Source organism: Lissotriton helveticus, chromosome 3_1 (genome assembly GCF_964261635.1).
Source record: "Lissotriton helveticus chromosome 3_1, aLisHel1.1, whole genome shotgun sequence".
NCBI lineage: Eukaryota > Metazoa > Chordata > Amphibia > Caudata > Salamandridae > Lissotriton > Lissotriton helveticus.
This window is the reverse complement of record NC_136061.1, coordinates 1,886,545,937-1,886,568,730: the sequence shown is the minus strand read 5'-3', so window position 1 is coordinate 1,886,568,730 and position 22,794 is coordinate 1,886,545,937. Positions and strand designations below refer to the sequence as shown.

General features: G+C 45.2%; 2 protein-coding genes across 6 annotated transcripts in view; both read left to right on the top strand.

Annotated features, from left to right (window-relative positions):
- LOC144823936 (sperm-specific sodium:proton exchanger-like) overlaps positions 1-22,794 on the top strand; it is an 8,804,346-nt gene that overhangs the window by 6,747,972 nt on the left and 2,033,580 nt on the right. The window lies entirely within an intron of this gene.
- LOC144825196 (uncharacterized) lies at positions 17,844-22,726 on the top strand. Of its 4 annotated transcripts, XM_078684047.1 has the most exons (5): positions 17,844-20,040; positions 20,672-20,782; positions 20,894-20,993; positions 21,095-21,184; positions 21,473-22,726. In XM_078684047.1, the coding sequence occupies exon 1, from the start codon at positions 17,943-17,945 to the stop codon at positions 18,999-19,001; it is 1,059 nt and encodes a 352-aa protein (XP_078540173.1). In that variant the 5' UTR covers positions 17,844-17,942; the 3' UTR covers positions 19,002-20,040; positions 20,672-20,782; positions 20,894-20,993; positions 21,095-21,184; positions 21,473-22,726. The 4 variants fall into 4 exon arrangements, with proteins under 4 accessions (XP_078540173.1, XP_078540174.1, XP_078540172.1 ...); XM_078684048.1 differs by lacking the exon at positions 21,095-21,184; XM_078684046.1 differs by having other exon boundaries at positions 21,095-22,726.

Below are 22,794 nucleotides of genomic sequence, written 5' to 3'. Positions count from 1 at the left end.
TACGTTGTAATAGAATGCGATTTAAAGACCGCGTTGTAATAGCACTGCGTGCTAAAAGTTGCGTCGTAAACGACGTACCCCATGGCGGCAATTCCGACCAGCGTACTTATTCCTATACCAATTGGAAAGTGAAATTTGCATTGCAATTATGTCTGGTTTTTTAAAAAGTATCCTGAGGAAACGAAATTTTATAACTTGCTAATTGTATTACTGAAAGAATTTAGCCTTGCTACTGTAATGGTACAATCTTATTCTTAATGTCCCTTTTTTATGATATTCGTATGAAATTGTTTCCGTATAATCGCTGCTTTTATGATTTTATGTTCTTGCTAAAATCGACTAAAGCATTTTTCTGATTCTATTTCTGAGTTGTGTCCTCACGATCCTCGGCATGTCTGATTTTTAGACTTGCTACCTTCTTTTTAGTGAATTGGGTTTCCTTATTTTTCGGAACGTGTTGATCGTCTTTGGACTTCACACGTTCTTCTTTTTGTTCTGACCGTCCTCTTCTTTCTGATTTCTCTGAGGAAGTCTGAAAGGTACGAGAGGAACGTGTATCAGTATCTTGATATTTATCAGGTTTTCTCAAATTATCCTTATTTCTAAGGTTATATCTCTTTTCACAGGGCACCTTTTGAGGAGACCTTCCTCTGGACTGAGAACGCTTCTCTTTAGGAAGTATCTGTTTAGTGTTCTCCCACTTCTTTTTAGGAGTAGTGAGGTTATTTTTTATAAAAACTTTTTCAGGATTTTCTGTCTTTACTGGTTTCCCTCCCAAACTATCTTTTCCAAGTTCTTCATAGGATTTTTCAATAATTCTTGCAAGTTCATATGGTTGCTCAGTTACATCTATTTCTTTTAGCTTTTGGAGGATCGCCACTGATGCCGCTTCACCTTTAATGATAGCTAATAATATAGCTGAGACCTGTTTGAAATCTTTCAGTAATTTCATATCAAGATTCAAGGCCGGTTCTGGACCGTATTCATTTTGAATCTGTCTCAGGACATCTGGTATCACCGCCATAGATGGAACACCATGTGTTTTTGTGTAGATTGAAGCAAAGTGTCACAGTCCTCTACGTGTGGTGCAATCCCCATTGGTAAATAGATTGTTAGAATCCTGTGTTTCTCATGAGGTGTACTATTGGGAAATACTGCCTATATTTCAATAATTTTCTGGGCTAACCAGAATGGAGTGTGTTCCCGTTTTGCAGGCAACTTACCAATGACTGATTGTATAGTCTGTGGTGTAATTTTGTTTGTGTTCCCCTGATGAGGGGTGTGCTGTGGAATTCTTACAGCCGGTTGGACTGTTAAAGTCCGCATGACATATTGAACCAATTGTCTGTGGATTTTAATTAACTGTTTCAGCTGAGTTAACAGTTCTGGACCTGTCATTCTTTCAATGTCAGGATGTGGTGTATAGCTGGCTAGTACCGGCCATGTTGCTCCTGGTCTACCTAGTGGACCGAGCCTGGTAATGTGATTTTGATGTTGTAGGGCGCCTTTAAACCAGAGCTGAGCTCTTGGTAATTTAGTGGAGTTTCAACGTCCTCAAAAGGAACGTATTCCGCTGGAGGTTCCACCACTTTATAGTAGTGGAACTCATGTGTTACTGGATTTGCTGCAGGAAACAGAATCCATGAATAGAATACCTCTGTCTGACAATATTCATGTGCCTCTATTACAAATATTACTTTACCACCTCTCGATGATACTCCATTATTTATGAGTTTGTAAGTTATAGTTTTTCTTACATTTGCCGGGATGTGTATAACATCCGGGTCATTTTCATTAAAACCTGTATTATCTAGGTTTTGTGCAAGTGATGCTGCTGCAGCTCTAGCCAATCTTTGTCACTCTCCGTAATTTTTTATGAAGGTTTGCAGAGCAAGTTTCAAGGAAACAAAAGATAAGGTGCACAATATTTTGGAACACTGTATCCTTCAACGTTGAACAAAACCAAAAACTAATACATAGGATTTTTCGTCCTACTTAGTAATGGCGGATATTTTATCCTTTAACCCACTCCAGATGTCTATTGGAGTTTTTATGGGAAAAGGGGTCTCTGTAAAAAGCACAACTGAGTTACTCTAGTATCTAGCATTAAATTAGTGCCTTACCAAACAGTGGGCGTCATGTAGTGTAGTTCCTATATTCCCAATAGGCTCTGCGTATTGGAATAATATATCCTATAGATTAGACGTAGGACTGAGGTCGACTAGGTCTCTATTGAATATACTAGACTTAATTGTGTGTGCCTGCTAGTTCAGAGGTCACTTGAAACTTTCTCGAGTTCACAAGAAGGGATTAGTCTCTGACAACCGCATAAACATGACAACTTTGTTTCCCCAAGATAAAACATATCTTCAGAGTGGTGGAAACAACAGGTAGATTTTTCACTCAGTCAATCGAGCATGCTTCGTTTCACTAGAGGTGCAGAGAACGTAAAAATACGGGCGTTTTCAATAAAAGGATTTATTGAACAGTCTTCTTTCTCAAGCATAAAAAATGAACTGCTACAATCGTAAAACTGGTTGTAAAATATAATGCATACAGTATAAATAGTAGAATAAAATAATACTGTAAGAGCATTGTATGGTGCCTAAACCACAGATAAATACATACATAAATAACAGAGGCTAAAGTACCCAACTGGTTCTTCTAAAATACACCCACCCCGGTGTACCTAACCTAAGCTTGGTACAAGGGAAGAAGTAAGTGAGGTGTAGCATAAATGTAGTATTCTTTTGCCAATAATCTACCCAAGATTTCTCTAAGGGTCTAATCAGCTCTGTACCTTAGTTTAGAATTAAGAAGGTAAGTCTCGGGACTCGATTTCCCAGCAACCCACAAGGGTAGCCGGGAAACACTGGAGCTGGATTTCTCGGCAGGAAAAAAGACAGCGTCTCTCTCAGTGCGTCTGCTGGAGGGTCGACTTCCTTCGGCACTTGCTGTAGCAGGCTGCATCGGGCAATTAGATAGTCGAACTGCTCCAAACCACCGTGTGTTTGCTTGGGCAAGTGTGGGCATATTTATACCTTGAAGGTGCCGGGTTTGAAGTACAGTTGGACATATTAACGTCATCAAAGAGTATCAGTTCTTTGAAAACTCCATGAGTTCTTGGACAAATCAATATTCAAGCAAGGGGATGTCCCTAGCTGCTGAAGCTGAGTTTTCCAAGAAATTGTTGTGGATTTTCAGAACTAGTGGAAGTAGCCCTGCCGTATTTGGACTGCGTGAGCTATGCCTAAATATGGTTATGATTTTATGCCTATATAAGGATATGGTGATTTATACCTATATAAGGTCATGAATCGGGAAAATTACAATAGGGTCCTAAAATGATACACAACAGTAGGAGAGCTGACGAACATACCAGAACAAATTTGCAATTGACTTAAAAACAACATATGAACAAGACATAATTTATTACAGATATCTTGATGCAATATGGTCATTATTGTCTGAACTCTATCACCTTGTGCTGCTGTCAATAAAAAGAGTTTTAAAAAACAATATTTTGCCCATGGGACACCGATAAGAGAAACACATGATAGAAACATCAGAAAACAGTATGCTACAGCCAATAGAAATGGAGGAAAAGTAAGTGACAAGCACACAAACCAATGAAAGTTGAGAGCCGGATGTAAGCCCCTATTAGGATTTATATCAAATACAATAGATTTCACAAGCACAGAACAAGTACTGTGCAGGCGACACCTAAAAAGGACTCAAAGCAAGGGTCAGACTTCAAATTTAAAAAATCTGTGGTAAAGGACCATTCAGGCACATTGCTCATTTCACTGGTGTATGTCAACACCCAGAATGCATCTGTGGGGTTGGCCCTAGACATGTAAGTCATTGATGTTGTGGAGGACCAATAGCCCCCTAAGCCAAGATGGAATAAAAGCTTTTACCAGCGCTAGCCAAGGAAACTATGTCCTCCAGAGCTCCATGATACACCTCTAAATCTTGGGAATATATAAGCCTTCTCCATATAGTAGTGATCTGAAGGGTATTAACGGGGTATTTTAGAGAGGGTAGTTAGAGATCTCAAAAATGCATTCTCAGTCAGCCCAAGCATGGACAAATTTAAGTACCCCATAATCCGGCCGCATACACAGTGCTGTCATCAGCCTTGGCCCTATAGATCTTGAGCACAGGTGAAATATGTCTATTTCAGGAGGACTTATCGCATGTTAGGATAGCAGCAGAATGGTTAGTTAGATTCCCGCTGCTCTTCTGAACCCGAGCCAGCCATGACATAGATTTGTGTATCCTGATTCTGAAGTAGTCAAACTCACTGACCCCATCCAGTGGCCTATCCCCAAGCATTGTTGAACCCCAGCAAGATTTGTGGGGGCTAATAGCCAGAAACCTTGCCTTAGTCTCCTTTTCTGCAAATAGATAGGGCAATCTGTGGTTTCCTATATTATCCCTATCTCTCACATTCCATTCAATTTCTGCAGCAGTCATATTCAGACAGTAACCATCACTTTTGTGCAAACAAGGCACAAGCCTGATGCACATGATAGTTTGTTATTTGAACTCAACCAGGCCGAATATGATTGTGAAAACTATTCTGAACTTTCTGTGAAACTGGGACGAATAAATAAATGAAGACATTACCAGATATTTAACGATTCATTTTATTCTGCTTGTGCACAATAATATTGTGCCTATATTTGCCAAAACTATGGGCAATTCCAATCCCTAACTAAATTTTGAAGTAGTCTCTACATTTTCTGGAATAGTCTACAATCATTCCAGGGATAGGGATGGTGTTTTTAAGAATGACCACAATATGTCAAGGATGGTTGATTTTCTACATTTTGATTTAGATAGTCTGAATGTAGGCATAAATGCCCATTTTGTGTGTATAATGGTCCAATATGAGAACAGCGATGGTCAAAATGCTATACCGGATGCCCACTAATTGTCATAAAATACTGTGTGACAACCCCCTCTCTCCTGCCTCCTTATTGGTACAACTGGTAGCTGCCACACAACACATCCCATCCTGAATTCCCCTTGGTGTCTATTTTTCAAAAATGTATAGTTTTGCTAGGTTTTCATGGGTGCCGATTAAACTAAGGTCCGAAATCCACAGCTAGGCACATTACAAAAAAGGGTCAGTTGCCTGTTGTGGGCACTAGGCCTACCCACACAAGTGAGGTACCTTTTTTATTGGTCCAACCTAGAAATTATCTACTTGAGGAAGGCGTACTACTGTACAAAGCTGGAAGTGGAGGACTACTGACAGAACAGACCAAGGACAGGCTTAAGGTCGTTTCTGGGGCAATTGACAATTTTAAATTGGCCTCTAGAACTTGATTTTTATCCATATGAATAGCAATGTCCAGCAAAGAAAAGTCCTTCAAAATACCATGGTTGGAGCTACACGCATCCTCACAAAACTCATTGTAAGTCAATCGAGAAATCCCTTTGGGTGACACTCTTGGTGCTGACTCAACATCTGGGGTGCCAGATGGAACCACAGGACTCACAAGCTCAGATTTTAATTTGGCAATAACTCCAATTGTTTGAGGTCCAGCTTTAATGTTCTCCATACCTTCTGCTGGTTCCGCTGAGTACATTGGACAATGAGCTGAGGTTCAAAAATAGGATGCACTGGTTTGTGTATGGAGAGATTACGCAAATGCGGAACTGCACCCTAAGAGAGGACTTTAACTATAACCAGCTCTTCATCTTTGATTGCATCTTAATGGCATCTCCATTTCTTTATTTACTACCCCTCTGTCCCTTAGAAACATGGACAATATGGTTTGATGGGACTTCAAAAGAGACAGATGGGCTTGGGGCTTCTTTCGGCATATGGTGTTCAGCAATTTGTGAAGCTGGTGTGATTAGCTATGGATCCAGCTGAGAATGGGGTCGCAATTAAATTACCAGAATGCAAGCACCTTAAAGATATCTTCAAAAGTGACTTTAAAAAGCCTAAAGTGACTAACCACAGATATCCACAAGGTGGCCAGTTATCTACTTTACCACAGATGCCACAGCCGCCGAATGCCTAGCTGGCTTCCCTCTTCGCTCCATCCTTCGCTCTGAGTTTCTTCCAGACCCAGAGTAAGTGTTATGTCTCCGTAGAGGATAGAGCAGAGGCTCACGAGAGACACAAGGAAGGGGATAAAGGTTATTGGGGTCAAATCGTTGGGTGTACTTCCACACCACCAGAGAGGGGCTGTGGCCTAGACCAGTCTCAACTTCTCCTCCCTCCACCAGCCAGCCAGCATAACTTTACTTAACAATTGGGCATAGAAACTCTAAGAATCACCAAGAATCACCAAGGAGAACACATGTGTGAACACCCCACTCCCTTGTGAGGCGAGAAGAGCGATAAGTGCGGGGAGTGCATTTAAAAATATGGGGGCATATTAGCAAGAACCTCATTAAAATTATCACTGTTTTAGCAGCAGGAAAACTGCAGCTAAAACAGCGAAAATGGGCTTGCTAATATGCGTTATAGAAATCCAATAGAGGCCCAGGTTAGATGTGCAGGACATCTAACCTGGGCTTCTATTGGAATTCTATAACGCTTATTAGCAAGCCCATTATCGCCCTTTTAGCAGCAGTTTCCTACGGCGATAATTTTAACGAGGTTCTTGCTAATATGCCCCATATTCTTTTTTTTCTCCACCCACAAGTAAAAGGAGTCCACTAAAGGGCAGCTCTGCAAACTCATTCCCCCTGATACAAAGGGGGAGGAGGAATGAGGGGGAGCAGCAGGGGATGCATAGAGGAGGCAGGCAGGCAATGCAGGCAATACTTGCAACAAACATTTGCAATGGAATAGATCTCACATTAGCGCAAGTTTAAGCTATTAGCTATGCAATAACTTAAACTCTCGCAAATGTGAGGCCTATTGAATTGCAAATATTTGTTTTTTTACTAGCGCCCATGCAACACTTTCACATTAATGAAGGCCTCGCCCCTTTCTTTAGAAAAGCTGCGTCTAAAGAAAGGGGCTTGTCTGACATTGAAGTGAAACCGTAGCATGGGGGCTTTGACAAAAAAAGCATCCGTTTGTCAAGTTAACAAACATGCTTTTTTGGGTAAAAGCGCCCATGACACTCTTTCACTTTAATTTCGGCCGCATACCTTTCTGAAGATGTGGTTTGTGTAAAGAAAGGAGTGCGGCCTATATGAATGTGAAAGCGCCGCATGGTCGCTAGTAAACTAAATAAGTAAATAAGCGCGGCCGCTAAATGCGGACCATGCTGTAAAAATAAATAAATGAAAACACTGTTCACAGAATAATAGATATGGCATTAGATTATGTGTCAATACATTGCATTATAATAAATAGTATACTGTATTTGCTGTCAGGGCCTGCACTAATGCAGTGGTTTGATTACCATAAGCTTCATATTCCAAACGCACAAATTAAAACTGCGTCAGCAAAAACAACATTCTTTCCATGTTCCACATAAAGGTTATCCTCGTTTCTTTCTATCTGAAAGGATGAAGTTTGGAAGCACAGAATTCGTATGTGTTCTTTACACAATTCCGAAAACCACCCACAACCAAACATAACCAATACCACAAAAAACACTAATGTAGCAATCTGCTCTTATACTAAAGGTGTTATTGGCCAACGTTGTGGTACTCACTGAATCTACCCGAGAATAATGAATCACTGATTCAAGCATGCATGTCACTCAAATCTCTTCAAATGAGTTAGTTTCCCATCTTAGAAAAATGTTAAAGGTATTAGTGTAAAATATGTTGATGACAGAGAGCAAAAGAAATGCCATGATAATCAATTTAAATGTGAATGTTTTATTTGAAATACTACTGCTTCCTTACTTTTTGCTTTGCCTAAACAGAATATACACGCAACAACAATGTTTGGTTACATTATATCTTTGTTGACTTTTACTGTAGGCAGGAATAATTTAAAGATTCAGGTTCTGTTTGCAACAATCCAGGTGGGGCACATCTAGGGAAGCAACCTAATCAGACCAAAGCCAACGGTAATCAGCACAGAGGAGCGCTGATGCACATTAAAGAGAGGAGCCATACAAAAACACTGTAGGCATCACACAGAGGGTTTGATTAGAATATATGTGATTCGCAACACATTTGACTGCTGACCACAGCATACGGGGGCAAGCTGTAGAAATATCTTTCAGCTAAACCACCAGGCATAACTCTTCTCTGAATTTACATCAGAGCCCTGGTACAAAAACACAAGGATTCGAAAACTTCACAAATCCAGAAGACTGGGGGTATATTCACAAGAAGGTGTGATAACTACCGCAAGAGTAGAGTAACACAACTTTCAACATCGCCGCCCATCGCAAGAAAATAACCCTGTGGCAATGTCGAATTCACAACACGTCGGTAGCATGCGATAGACACCAGACAACGCAGCACATTTCTGCATGAAAATCAATGCCACGCCGCAAAAATGTGATACGCGAAAGTAAAAAAACATGAGATGATGCCAACCGCGGTACAAAAAGTAGCGAAAACCGGCCACAGGCCTGCAAATCTCACACGTCTGGCAGGACAATGCACCATAAAAACCCTGGTAAAAACACATCAGAGACAAGCCAAAGCACGTAGCATCATGGATGCACCCTTACCCAGCGCAGAGCCCAACTCGAACCCCACAATCCCCTCAGACTACCAGCATGGAACAATGGGGTCAGGAAAGGCCAAGGAGAAAATGGAGAGAAAGACGGGGTGCAGACCGCAGGAAAACAAGACCAGCGCCACGGAGGTGACAGAACACCACCAGCAACTGACCCACCAACAGACCTCCTGGAATGCAGAGGAAGCCAATACAGGAGGCCAATAGGTGACGGCATGGTGTGACAACCTAAACCACGCACACAACTGCTGCCAACAGGATGGCAGCAGGAGGTGGCAGTCCAGCACCACCGGAGGAGTCGTAGGAAACCCAGCCCACAGCCATCAGTGTGGATACGGTGCAAGGAGTAGGGAGTATGGACACAGCTCGAGAGGACTTGAAACAATACCAACAGGAAGTGCAACTTACAAGGCCTGGGCCACGGGGGAGATGGGCACAATGGCATACATGCACAACGAGGCGTAGCACACTGCCCACCCACAAACACCCTGGATCATGTCCTATATCCCCTTGGCACACTGCAGCACACTCACATAGCATGAATAGCACACCCACATTGACGACGATGTGGAACTACGTGCATAGCCGACACTGTAGAACAGAGGACACAACTGGCTCAGCACATGCACACAAACATGCCCACTACAGCGGACAGAGTCGCTAACAGTGAAATTGAGTGGGTGACGACAAAGCTACATGTCCAAGCCCCAACCCGCTGCCTCCGGTGACATGTCTGCATCTGATGTACACAGCACAATGAAAAGTCGTTGTGCCCAGGGACCACATGCATACTGCAAGACACAGGGACACACTAAGAGATCATGTTGAATTGGCTATGGGCACATGCGCCTGGCCCCTTTATTTGCAGGGCCACATGTAGTGACGCCTGTGCTGGAGGTGTGTGGGGTGAGTGTAAGCCAACACGCACAAAATGTCTGGTGTTGGCAACCACTTGGACATTGGACACCAGTGCAACGTATGTAGAAAATACATGCAAACCAGAGACAACTGCTGAGCAGCATGGGGTGAGCCGGATGAAGTCCAGAGGACAGCCAACATGCAAACAGAAGTGTCGGTGAGTTGCAGTGCACTGGGCTGTGGACACTAGCGATGAGCGCGCTAGAGTATAGTGGTGTGGCTCACTGGTTAGAGGCGTCTCACTGGTTAGAGGCGGCAGACCCGGAAGCAGAGAACAGCCCGGGACCAGGGTTCAATTCCCGACGTGGCAGGGTCGTGGACCAGGGTCAGCGGACTCGATAATTCTCGCCTCGGTGCCTACTCTAACCAGGGATCACACTCGGTAACTCTGGGCATTAAGCTTGCCTCATCTCTACAACGGCCCCCCACAGACGCCGGGGATGCTTGGTTTCACCTTGGAGATACCCAGAAGGGACCATCTCACAGGGAAAGCCAGGACGGGTTCCCCAGCGGTCTTCAGCACCGGGACGCTTACGGGCAGCTGTGCGCTTTACAAGTCCCACACACACATTTACATTTACATGTGCAGTAAAAGTCTCGGATTGTGTCCCTTTGATACATTCGTGATGCAGATGCAGTGGGGTGTGTCAGACCTGCATCATCCTCACCATCAATGTCTCAGGGTCCCCACACTGTTCGAGGTGACATACCTGCACAACCGCTCCACAACACAAAACACAAGCAGCAACGGACAATGGCCTGCGGCGCACTGAGTCACTGGCACCTGGAGTGCTGAGCAGGGAATCAAGCCGATGATGGCATCCATGACAGGCCTGAGCAACCCAGACATCTGTCAGGACCACCGCTTCAAGTCTGGCAGATGGCGTTTGGAGGTGGTCCTTGCGGTGGTGGTGTGTGCTTCCTGCAGTAATGCGTCGTCCGGGTCGGTCTGGACTCGCCTTGGTGTGTGACCCTGGTGGGACACATTTGGGCCCAGAGGCTGCATACAGTGCAAGGCCACTGAGTCAGGGCGTTGCTGACCCCAAGACCTATGCCTCAGGGGCAAGCCAATGTCCCTGGAGAAGGGGTCCAGTAGTTGACCTGCACAGAGTTGGTGGCCCCGGATGCACTGCGGCCGGCAAAGACACCCAGCCATGGGACGGCAACTTGGGGTGCAGTCAGATGGGCCATGGGACCTGAGCGGCTCACCATCAATGTCTGAGCTGTATGTTGCGGAGTGTTTCAGGGGACAGTAGAAGGTGTCCTCCATGGCTAGACGCCAAAAGGTTTGAATTTATCAGAAAGCACCAATTCAATATCAGCTACATGGGGGTGAAACCTGCCCCCTAGTCCATAGGCACAGACGCCACCACTGTTCGACCAGAGAGTGTCCATGAATGTCGGGGAACAGACTTAGTGGCACCGGGGCAGAGTGAGGATGCATACTGCAATGATGCCGGTACACTGATATGATTCCCATTGCTGAATCATGACTCTGTGACCTACTGGACCACAGTGTAGGCCGTAAGCAGTGGTCAGCAGTGGCCTACAGCCATGTGTCTTTAGCTTGTGATGCACAGCGCTAGTGACAACAAGGCAGTTGTCAGTAGGGTACGAACACCTCCATAATGATGATCCTTTTCTCTACGCCAAGATGCAGGGCGACATTCTCTAAGGACTCTCCTTGTGGGCAATGATGTGTAATCTGCCTTTGTATACTCGATGTTCAGTTCCAAATCTGTGGCCTACTCGAGCACAGTGTAGGCCGGAGGCACCGGTCAGCACGGGCCATTCACTGAGTGTCGCCGGCATAGGTTGGTAGTTCAGGTTCAGTGGCACCACGTGTTCGGTCACCTCCGTGACTGTGACCCGGCTTTCGTCCGGACTGAGCCGCATCTTCCTCTTACTCCTCTCCATGCGACCACTGGTGTGGACTCAGCCATTTGTGATTTGTGACTAGGTGCTGGATGTGAGACCTACTGGTCTGCAGGGTTGTCCTGGTCCCTCATCCACGGCTTGCCGGATGGCGTTGGACAGGGTTTGTGGCAGCAAGGCTCGTCGCATGGCGTTGGACAGGGTTTGTGGCAGCACAGCTAGCCAGATGGCGTTGGACAGGGTTTGTGGCAGCATGGCTCACCGGATTGCGTAGGACAGGGTTTGTGGCAGGATGTGTCAAGAGATGCGCATAAGACACTATGCCTCACGGATCGAAGGGGTCTAGTGCTGTGGTCCCTGTCCCACATTTGGGGTCAATGCCATTCAGGAGCCAGGACACAGTCTCACATATGTGACCCACTGGGCCACAGAGGTTGCCGGTAGTACATGTAAATGAGAAAGGAGTAATGTGGGCTAGTGTTGGGGGGACAGCGGTGGTCTGAAAAGCTGGCCGGGTTGCAGGCCTCGGGGTTGGAGCTTACACTGGTACGTGGTGGGCCCTCCTTGACACACGCCAGTGTTGGATGCTGATTAGTGTGACCTGGCAGCGTAGGGCGGGCCTGATGGATTGGTGGTCCAGCGGTCTGGGGTATGGCAGGCACACAGGATCTCAGGCAACTCCGCTAATGAGGACAGCATCGGCCTCGTGGCGGGATGAGAGGCGCCACCCTGGCAGAGACGTTGGGCTTTCTGAAAGAGGACAATGCCCATGGCTACATGCTTTCTATTCACACCCCTACGCTGGCCTGGCGTACGCTGTCCCATCCCACTCTGCTCACGCTTACGGGTGGGCCGTAACAGGCAACATTTCTGAAAATACCTCCACTGGCTGGGGTGACATGGTTGCGTCCACTGTTCACTACACTCCATTCACCAGAGGTGTATGTCGTCGTGGATATGGTTGTGTTCTGCATACTGCGGTCTGTCCAGCACTTCGCCGCCACTCCTGGCATTGTGTACTTTCCCAATCATAGTTCTACAGCATCCTTCACACATGCCTGTTTGCCTCCTCTCCTCACATTTGTCTGTTGTGTGGCTGAGGTGCCATGCCATTGATTGGTCATGTTCACGGCTTGCCCAGGTTACCATTGTACGTTGTTCTATTGTGTCTGGTGGGTGGGCATGTTGTTGTGCACGTTGGTTCTGAACTTGTAGCGTGTGCGTTGCCAGAGTTGTGGATTGCATGGTTGTGGAGTAGAGGTGAGTGAGGTGTTAATTGGAACCTTGCCAAGGGGGTGTGCATTTTCCTTGGTGCCATCCTGGGAAGGATGGTTGCTGATGGACTGTTGGAGGGTGAAGGGATCATGCACACTGGCTGTGTATTTGGAGGCGACATTGGTGTAGGTCCCACGGTGTTCTGATGTTGCCTGCACATTGATGTGTGACGTGTGCTTCCTGCTGTGCTGATTGTGTGCTATGTCACCAAGGGACACAGGTGGGACATGTCTTCAGTGGATTGCACCCAACACATTCGTGCATCCGGCTATGGCGTATGGTCCTTGCTCCAGCGGTTCCTGCGCATTGTGTTGGCCGTACGGGGCCTGGGGTGCCAGGGTGATGATGATGTCCAGGACAGGTGTGGGGGACTTGGATGTGGCTGGTTGTGAGACTCCGCTGATTCTCGCGGGTGTTGGTTGGGATGTGCCAGGGGCCAACAGGTGGTGCACAGCCAGCAGCTTGGTGTGGTTGTCTCTGTGTTGGTGCCATAAGCCTGTTAGGCGATGATGGCCAGGATGCGTCGGATGGTTGTCCCTTTCAGGCTGTAGTGGACAGTGACTTTGTCAGATGTTGGGCCTGTGAGGCAGGTGTGTTTCCTGGGGGGCCGCTGTGATTGTCTGCGCTGCCCCTCTGGTGGTCCGGGGGGGTGTGGCAGGTGGGTGTTGTCACCCTCTTGGGTGTCTGTGCTGCATGTTCAGTTGCTCCATGGCATCTGTTGCCCTTCATATGACGCCCTGGGCAGGGTTACCTTTTCTGGTGCAGACTGCCGTCCGACTTTACACCAGGTCAGAACAGGTGTAAAATTCCTGATGCCAACGCGCCTTATCGCGTGTTTGGTGTTCTTATCGCCGATCTGTCTGGTCGTTGTGAATGTTGAGGTGTGGCTTTTTGCAAGGGAACGCCTACTCTGCATCTCATTAGCGATAGTTGCGGGGGTCCTCTGTGGCGATGTTTTTTGCAGCTGCTATTGTAGGAAAAGTGGTGCTGTGGGCTGCTTGTGAATGGTGGGGTAAATTTATCATGACTTTGGCTGAAATAAAGTGCAGTTAATGCCGCAATAGCTCCTTGTGAATATGCCCCTGGGTGTAGAAGCATGCATCTTTCAACGCCCTGCTCTTTCCGTGTTTATGGCTGCTTCAGCCGCCTACTGGAAATGATCTCGGTCCCTCAACACGACAGCATGAGCAGTAGATAGGAGCCTGAGAAATGCCTCCCCAGAGGACATATGCACCCAGAAGTAAGGCAATCCTGTATTGCTCTCGGAGATCTCTACGCGGGAACAAATGTTCTCATGTTACAGAAGAGATGATCTTCTTCACAGTAGCCAGGCACAGGCCTGGGGAAGAGGTATTTTTCACCTCAGGAACAGCGGTAGTAAGACCTTTGTGCAGATGTGACTACTCATGCTGCTTTTCATCCATATGGGTGGGGCGCGGGTTTTTAACTAGTATGCACATGCCCATCATGAATAGGGTGCTAAATGTCTGGAGGTAGCCAATGAACAAGGATCTATACAATACATCTGCGATCACTGATCATTTTGGGACCAGCCATTGTACAAAAGCTTCTTTAATGCGAGCAAAGTGTGGGGAATTAATTGGATTGCCATTCCAAGTAAAAAGACAACAAGTAAGATTGGTCACATGTTTATGATGTCAGAAGAAAGCAGCAGTTTGTCACAACGCTACCTACAGTCATTAATACTGCTGATAGCATTACCATTTATATTAGACTGTATAGAAGCACGAGCCCTTCAGGAAAAAACGTGCCACACAGTTTCTCTGTAAAGAAATTCACAAGCATGAACCGCTTTGACTATTGTAATAACAAGATAATTAGATGCCATGTCATCATGAATAATGTTTTTTAATTGTTCTCCTTAGTCACTCACCATTAAGTGTATTTGCAATCCAACAGTGTGGGCTTATTGATTTCAGGCGTTAAGCAGGGCACACCAAATTTTCCAAACCCAGTGCACAGAAAACAAGTAGCATGACACGATAATATAAGTTAAACATCAAGCTTGGCAGAAGGCGTGGTAGACACACTGTTGGGTCATGTGGAATGTGGGCCACACCACTCCATTTAAGAAGCTCCTACCTGCACCAGGAGTCTGCTTCCTTTCACTGGCGATGAGTTAGTCGGTCCATTCCTGCATCCCTGTGCTGCTGCACCTGTTGTGCCATATGGTGACCACCATAAGAGCTGCTTGAATTAATTCTGCTCTGTGTGATGAAGCTTGTAGGGACAACGCTGACAGTGCTCTAAGGTAAAGCGCACATTGAGCTGTGGGCCGCAACAGTCGGTTGCGTGACACGCGCCACAATTTCCTTCTCGTGATGGTGCATGCCCATCCCCCCGGCTTTCCTCCCGAATTACTCATTAAACTAATGTAAAGTGTGCAACGCGGCCGCCATTTTAATTTGGGGTCAAATACACCTGTTCTGTGCCCGAATACCCTATGATACACACGTAACATGTGCAACGCGGCTGCCATTTTGGATTAGGGCCAAAATATATTTTTTGCCTAACACACGGACAGCGTTTTGTGTATTCCTATACACAACTAGATATAACTTGGCGTTTACCCGATGACAGGCATACCATCTTTATCAAGCCTGCACCTTACTTGTGTGACATCAGTGACAGGCACATCAGTATCTCAACCGTGTTTAATAAGCCCCAGCGGCGGCTTAGTGTGGCGAAGGACCCAGATCATTCCTTCTCGACTTTTTGCCGCATTGACCTTTCGGCCTCTCGTAAAATTCTCGGGGCATTGAAATCTGGTTCCCCCAACGATCCTTGCGCGGCTCGGCTGTTGGCGGACCTAGCCGATACGGTTAATCTGGAAGTTAACATTCTGATTAACCAGTCGCTTCGCGAGGCACACGTGCCGCTTGCTTGGAAGCAGACCCTCTTGGTTCCATTGCTTAAGAAGCCCACCCTCGACCCCTCGCTTCCCGGTAATTACAGACCCATTTCGCTTTTGCCTAGTTTGGCCAAGGTCTGTGAAAAGGCGGTCACCTTGCAGCTTACCAACTATGTTACGATGTCGGGCGCGCTACATCCTGCGCAATCGGGGTTTCGGGCCGCCCATAGTACGGAATCGGCACTGTTGGAGGTGGTTGAGTCTATCAGGGACTGTTTGGATGCCGGCGGGAGAGCAGCTCTGGTGATGCTGGATCTCTCGGCGGCATTTGACACGGTCCCCCACTCCCTCTTCCTGGATCGACTCTCTGACATCGGCATTGCGGGTACGGCGTGGAGCTGGCTGCAATCCATTTTTAGAGGATAGGTCACAGCAAGTCTGGCTCCCTCCGTTTGCCTCGTCCCCCTCCCCTCTTTCCACTGGTGTCCCTCAGAGTTCTTCCCTTAGCCCCCTTTTGTTTAACATCTTTGTGACTCCCCTGGTTTATCTGGCGGAGTCACTGGGGGCTAGGGTGATGGCCTATGCGGATGACACGCAGTTATTTTTTACTTGGAGAGGGGGCGAGGACTCGGTCAACACGGCTCAGCGCTGTCTTTCCGCGGTGTTTCGCTGGTTGGCCAATGCACAACTTAAGTGCAATGAGGAAAAGTCTGTGGTGCTCTGGATAGAATTCAATCTGAAATGAAAGACTTTGACACCTACCTTACTAATAAGAAGACTGAGAAACTACGTAAAGATGTGAGGTGGTTCACAAAAGAGAAAATTTATCCTTATCTCAACCCGACCCACTATCAACAAACCACATCAGGTAACTATGATTCAAACTCAGAGAGTTACCAACATAGGAGATACACTAATTTCTCAGACTCTGGTTCTTCCGGGTCTGATGGAGATAATTATCAAGACTCAAACCCAGGCCAATACAATCCTAGACCATTTAGGGGGAGAATGAACCAACGACCTTTTCATGCACGTGGTTTTTTACCCCGGGGCCCATATCGAGGAAGGAATGTCCGATGGCAGGATCAGGGGGCACAACATCAGATGAGCCCTCAACCTCCTCAACAATATGTCAGGACCCGAAACCAGCAGTATTGGTGGTAGATGGCACCTTTGAGAGTGCTAATCCCAGTGGGGAGAGTCTACCCATCTATAACCTATCAACACACAATCTTGCACCTGAAGACCTCAAAATACTTAGCAAAGGTTTGTCATTCGTGCCTAGCGTGTGCTTGAATAAGTTTAAACTATATGAGGATTTATTCGCTTTCTTTCGCAAAGTTAGGCTTAACAGATTCTTTTCAGACAGACCGACCAACAGTGTGGATGACAATTTATCTAATTGTAAACCACCATCCACGTTTACTCCGACTTTGGACATGGTGGGAGCTGAGGTTCGTATCTTCGAACAAAGTGTCCTTCGGGACATTGAACGTGTCATTAAGAACCCTCAAAAACCCAAACTTAATCTGTCCAAATTGGAACTGACATCACTAAATAAACTGAAGGCAGACCCCTCTATTGTCATTAAGCCTTGTGACAAAGGTGGAGGCGTTACAGTGTTTGACAAAACCTTGTATGACCAGAAAATGATGGAGATGCTGGCAGTTACAGACCATTATCGACCGGCACAAAGAAGGGAGATAGACAGATTGAATGTACGTATACATGAGATGACTCAGGAGGCATTCAGGGAAGGATTCATTTGTGAGGATGAACTTGCTTTTCTGAATAAATCTTGTCCGATCATCTCGGCCCTATATGGCCTCCCTAAGACTCATAAGTCTGAGAGTGACCCCCCCATGAGACCAATAATATCTACCATCGGTTCATGCACGGAGCCCCTGTCCAAATATGTGGACACTTTTTTGTGTCCTCTCACACAGAAATATTCGTCATATATCCGGGATACGGGCGACATCATTAAAAAAATTGAAGGTTTACCTTTTGATCCAGAGACTGACATTCTTGTGACGCTCGACATTGAGGCACTCTATACCAACATACCTCAGTGTCGAGCGTTACGAGCGGTGTCATCCCTTCTGGATAGATACCCTAACAACCGCCCAGACATGTTCATCTTACAGTGTCTTGAAATTGTTCTTTTGAACAAATTTTTTTGAATACAATGGCTCACTCTTTAAACAGATTAAAGGCACCTCGATGGGAGCATCTTGTGCCCCTAGTGTAGCCAACGCATTTATGGGTGAGTGGGAATTATGCAACATCTTCAACGAGTTGGCGCCCTTCTTCGAAAATGTCTCCGGATGGAGGCGTTTTATAGACGACATTTTGTTTGTTTGGAGGGGGTCGGTGGAAATGTTGGAATCTTTTGTTCTTTGGCTAAATGCCAGCGACGCAAATTTGAAATTTACCGTGAACTATAATAACCATAGGGTAGATTTCTTAGATATCAGCATTGAAGGGACAACTGGTGAATTGAAGGTCTGCTTGTTCAGGAAACCAACCGCAAAGAACACCATTCTCAAATTTGATAGCTTTCACCCAAACTGCCAAAGAGAGTCTATTCCTTTTGGCGAATTCTTGCGGATTCGCCGAAATTGTACGGATATGGAAACATATCATAAGCATGGAGACGAATTGAAGGATAGACTGTTGAAACGAGGCTACCCACATCGTCTTGTACGACATGCTTTCAAGAGGGCAAAATATTACGACAGAATGGCCCTACTCCAGGGATCGAAACAACCTGAACATAACCGCATCACCTGTGTGGTAAATCATTCCACCTTAAATTTCAAGATTAGGAATATCATAAATAAAAACTGGAAAATCTTGAATGTGGATGATCAAGTACCGGCTTTGCCACTGCCCCTCCTGGCATATAGGAGGAATCAGAATTTGCGGGATATGTTGGTACATACCCGTCAAATCAAAAGACCCCCTACGGAAGGCCTTTGCCCTATTCCGGGGCTCCCCATCATTTTGGGCAACCACAGGTGTGGCTCCTGCCACGCTTGTAACTCTGCTATTGTCTCAGAAACTGTAGAATATAACAACAAGAGTGTCAAGCTGCGTCATTTGACCAACTGCCGCAGTAAAAACATCATATACATTCTATTCTGCAGCTGCGGACTTGCCTATGTAGGTGAGACCGGCCGAGAATTTCGGGTACGTTTCAGTGAGCACAAATCGGCGATAAGAACAAAGAGAACGTCAGCCCCCTTGGTGGAGCATTTCCTCGAAATGAACCATGATGAACAAGAGATCAAATGGTGCATTTTGGAGAAAGTGCAACCAAAATTAGGCCAAATGGTAGATATTACACGCAAGAAAAGGGAAACCTTTTGGATATACCAATTGGATTGCGTGCGACACGGCCTCAATGAGGAAATTTCCTGGTATATCACTCGGTAATAGATCTGAGTCCGTGTATATAGCTCAGGTTACAGTCATATCAACCTGTAAATTTGGGTAGCCTTTGTGATTTCCCAACATGATTGAAGTCCATATTTGATTTTAATGGGCTTATAACTGGTGACAGTGACTTGTCCGGATTGTTGTTTCTTCTGTACTTTATGATAAGAAGGACAACATTAACAACATGGTTGGAGGATTTGTTTCTAATCAAGTCTTCACACTGGCTTCACACATTGTTTTGTAGTTGAGCCTCTAACATTGAGGTGATGTATCATACTAGGTACAGCCCCTCTTGGGTTTGCAGCTGGGAAAACTTTTTTATGAGATCAGGGGAGTCTGATCGTGAGCTTACCGACCTCTGCAACTACGTTCTTCTCCTTGGGCAGCATGAAACCGTTCCAATATGGCGCAGGATTTGTGCTATTGCGGACTCCTATTTACATCACATGTTAGTGGATGTGCCCGTGAAATGGTAGAGAAGTTGATCCACCCGAGTCTCTTACCTTTATGAATTATTTACTCTTTACCGTTTTGGACGTGGAGTTGTAGCAAAGGAATTTGGACTCTGACACCAGACGACTCTTGGCAATCTGACCGATTTTGGCAACTTTATTGCATCCCTGGGCAGTATGACAACTTTCCAAGATGGCGCAGTTTTTGTGCTATTGCGGAGCCCTAGTTATATCGAGAGTAGGAGTCCGCCTTTCTGTTTGACCACCGCGCGTTGTCTACACCACGTGCCCACATAATGGCGAAGAACTGAGTTTATTTCAGTTTTTGTCTTTTTTGTTGTGGACGCCGAGTTTGCTCATACATAGGCGCCTTCATAATTGTTCTGTGTTTACATCACGTATCGATATAACGGAGAGTAACTAGATTGAGTCCAGCCTCTGTTTCCATGATCTGCCCACTCCCTGGGATATCGCGATAATTCATACTTTCTCTACAAATACTTCCGGGTTGCATCAGGGCTCTGTCCGATGTCGTCGTTGACCGTGGCGTTCCGGTTTTACCGTGCACTTTGTGCACATTTGCGGTAAGGGCTCTTTAGGTTTACCTTATGTTAGGAGTAAGAACATGCTTAGAACTGACATTTGTTCGAGCCTAGCGTCTAATGGAAAGTTAGCTCTGACCCTTATTTAGAATACGCTTTTAGTGAACATGCTGGGGACATGTCTCGTGGTATCGCGGCATCTTTGTCGGACTTAATGTCCAGTTCTCGGACATATATGGTAAGGGCCTCTTGGTTCATGTGTTTATGCAGGACTTTGTTTTAATACGAACGTTATGCCGATCTACATGTTTTAAGTCAAGTTAGCGTAGGCGGATATTACACCTTCCGCGTGCTTTATATAGGTCAGGTACCCGTACCCTGAGAAATGTTATTACACCGTTTGTGTGTTTTATGTATATAGGGTGTCCTCACCCTGAGTAATGCTATCCTGGTTCCACGTTAGTCGTGAGACTCCTATTCTGTCCGGAAGCGTTTTACAAGACACAACGGAGAGTGAAGTAACTGGTAAAAGGGAGTCTTGCAATTGAAACCTGATTACTCTGATTACTCGCATTAGGGAGGAGTTAGTGTCTCTTAAAGTAATATAATCGACATGTGTGTTTAGAAAGAGACTGCACACTTATTAAAAGTCTCCATCTTACTCTTTATTTAGAGAATCCTCCTCGGTGGGCATTCAGGTCGGAAACGGAAAGACACGCTCTTGTCTTACAAACTAAGGAATTTCCTGACATAATATGTAAGCAATTTTGCTTACTAACTATAGGTGGGTACCATTTACCTCTATACATGTAATCTATGGACTCTCTGTTGCTTGATTTCATATAGAGACCATCAATGGTCCACTTTTTGCCTTCTCTTTTTCTTTATGGTACAGTCAATCTCAATTAATCCACGGATCAAGCTTTATAATTGGGCGACATCGGGTTCTTACCAATTGGGTATTCTTGGAGAGACACCCATCTCTGGAGAATGAGGTAAGGTATGGCCCTGGGCTGTAGCACTCATGAGTCACATGTATAGTGACCATTGGACTATGATTCTTAATAAAATGTCCCTGATTCTCTTACTGTTATAGGAATGAATAGAAAGAGAATCCTTATACCTGTGATACAGCCACGTACTTGAATACACACCAAGACTTGAATACATACCAAGCCCTCACGGTGTGAGTGTTTTTTGTCCTTTCCTTGCCACTTTTGACCATTGTGGAATTTTTTGAATAGGTCCTGATATATGGGCATTAGGGTTTGTACCATGACGAAACTCGTACGATTTATTGCATCACCTCATTGTAAGATTGACATTAATGCATTCCGGTGTGGAGTTTGACAGTGGTGCGTTACTAAGTTGGGATTGGTGTCAACAATCTGTTTTTATCTTGCTAATAATCTGTGGGTTTTTGCAATTCTTGCTTGGTGACAGCACCTACAACCACTGTCATTATATTTTTTAGGTCCCCTTTGGTCTCACTGGGTTGCAGTTCATCTGGGAAAAGGTCCTGAGGAAGGTGGCCTAGAGCCGCCGAAACGCGCGTCGACTACCAGAGTGCGGGTCTCAATATTCTGGTTGAGACCGTCCTAGTGACAGGGGTCTCCCTGTCTACTAGTACCCAGCTACCTTTTGACATTTGGAGTATTTGTGAATGTGTATGCATGAGTGTGTTAGTTGTTTGTGTGGATGAGAACCTTTTGGGACACATGATTTGTTTTTTCTTCCTTCTTTTTGTAAATGAAATTAATTTTTTGCGGTTTATGTACAATGTTTTTGTAAATAGTGATTTCTTTTTCCTGTTGTATATATTGTGTTAATAATGTATTCTTGTTATATGGATTTTGTGATTTAACTTTCTTTGGTGTTTCCAAATAATTAATTTTGTATCATATTTGTGAGAGTAATGCTAATACCTCAAAGTATAAATTATGAAAATAATAAATGATATATATTTTTGAAAAAAATGAGAAAAAAATGTGGTTGGTGTAACTCTGTCACTTTTTATATAAAGAATACGATTAATACAGATCTGGAATAACTGAGGCCTAGGAGGGAACTTTTTCTCTTATTGGTTATTTTTTCCCCTCTGTTCCCTGGCCTATACTTATCTCTTTTGAGGGGGTCCCATCATTTTCGCTTTCTAGCATTCGCGGTTTTTTAACCGTGGGATTTGGGTTGTTCGTCATTTATCACAACTCTCTCTAGGGAGAGCCTTTTATATTTATAAAATATCAGGATTGTTGACATCTTCTCACTGGTAGCGGTGCATTGTCCTTCTTTGCATGGAGGTGGTTTATTTGTTTATTCTTTTTTTCATTGACCCTTTTTTTCATTAGGGTAATTGTGCACATATTATTGATATCTCTTCAGATAATTTTTCTTTGTGGTCGGACATTGTATTAGAATGGACACCTTTGGATTTTCAGACGATGATTTCAACTCCCTGATGGGTAGAGTTACAGGAGATACGGGCCCTCCCCCCACCCACCAATTAGATAATAGTGAGTGGCAAAATTTACTCAACATGCGTAAGAAACTTAAGCGGATAGAATCCCACGCTTTTTACATGTTTGAGTATCTTAAGGTTGGAGTAATTCCCTCAGGATTGCGAGTTCGCAATGCACCCGCCCTTTTCATTGAGATCAGAAAGTTCCTGGAGCGGTGGTCACTCATTTCGAACCGCTGCTCCAGGGACTGGATGATGCTCATCATCGAAACTGCCAAAGATGTAGCATCTGCCCTCCAGAGAGATATCGATGCATTGGAGGCAAAACTTAATGCCTC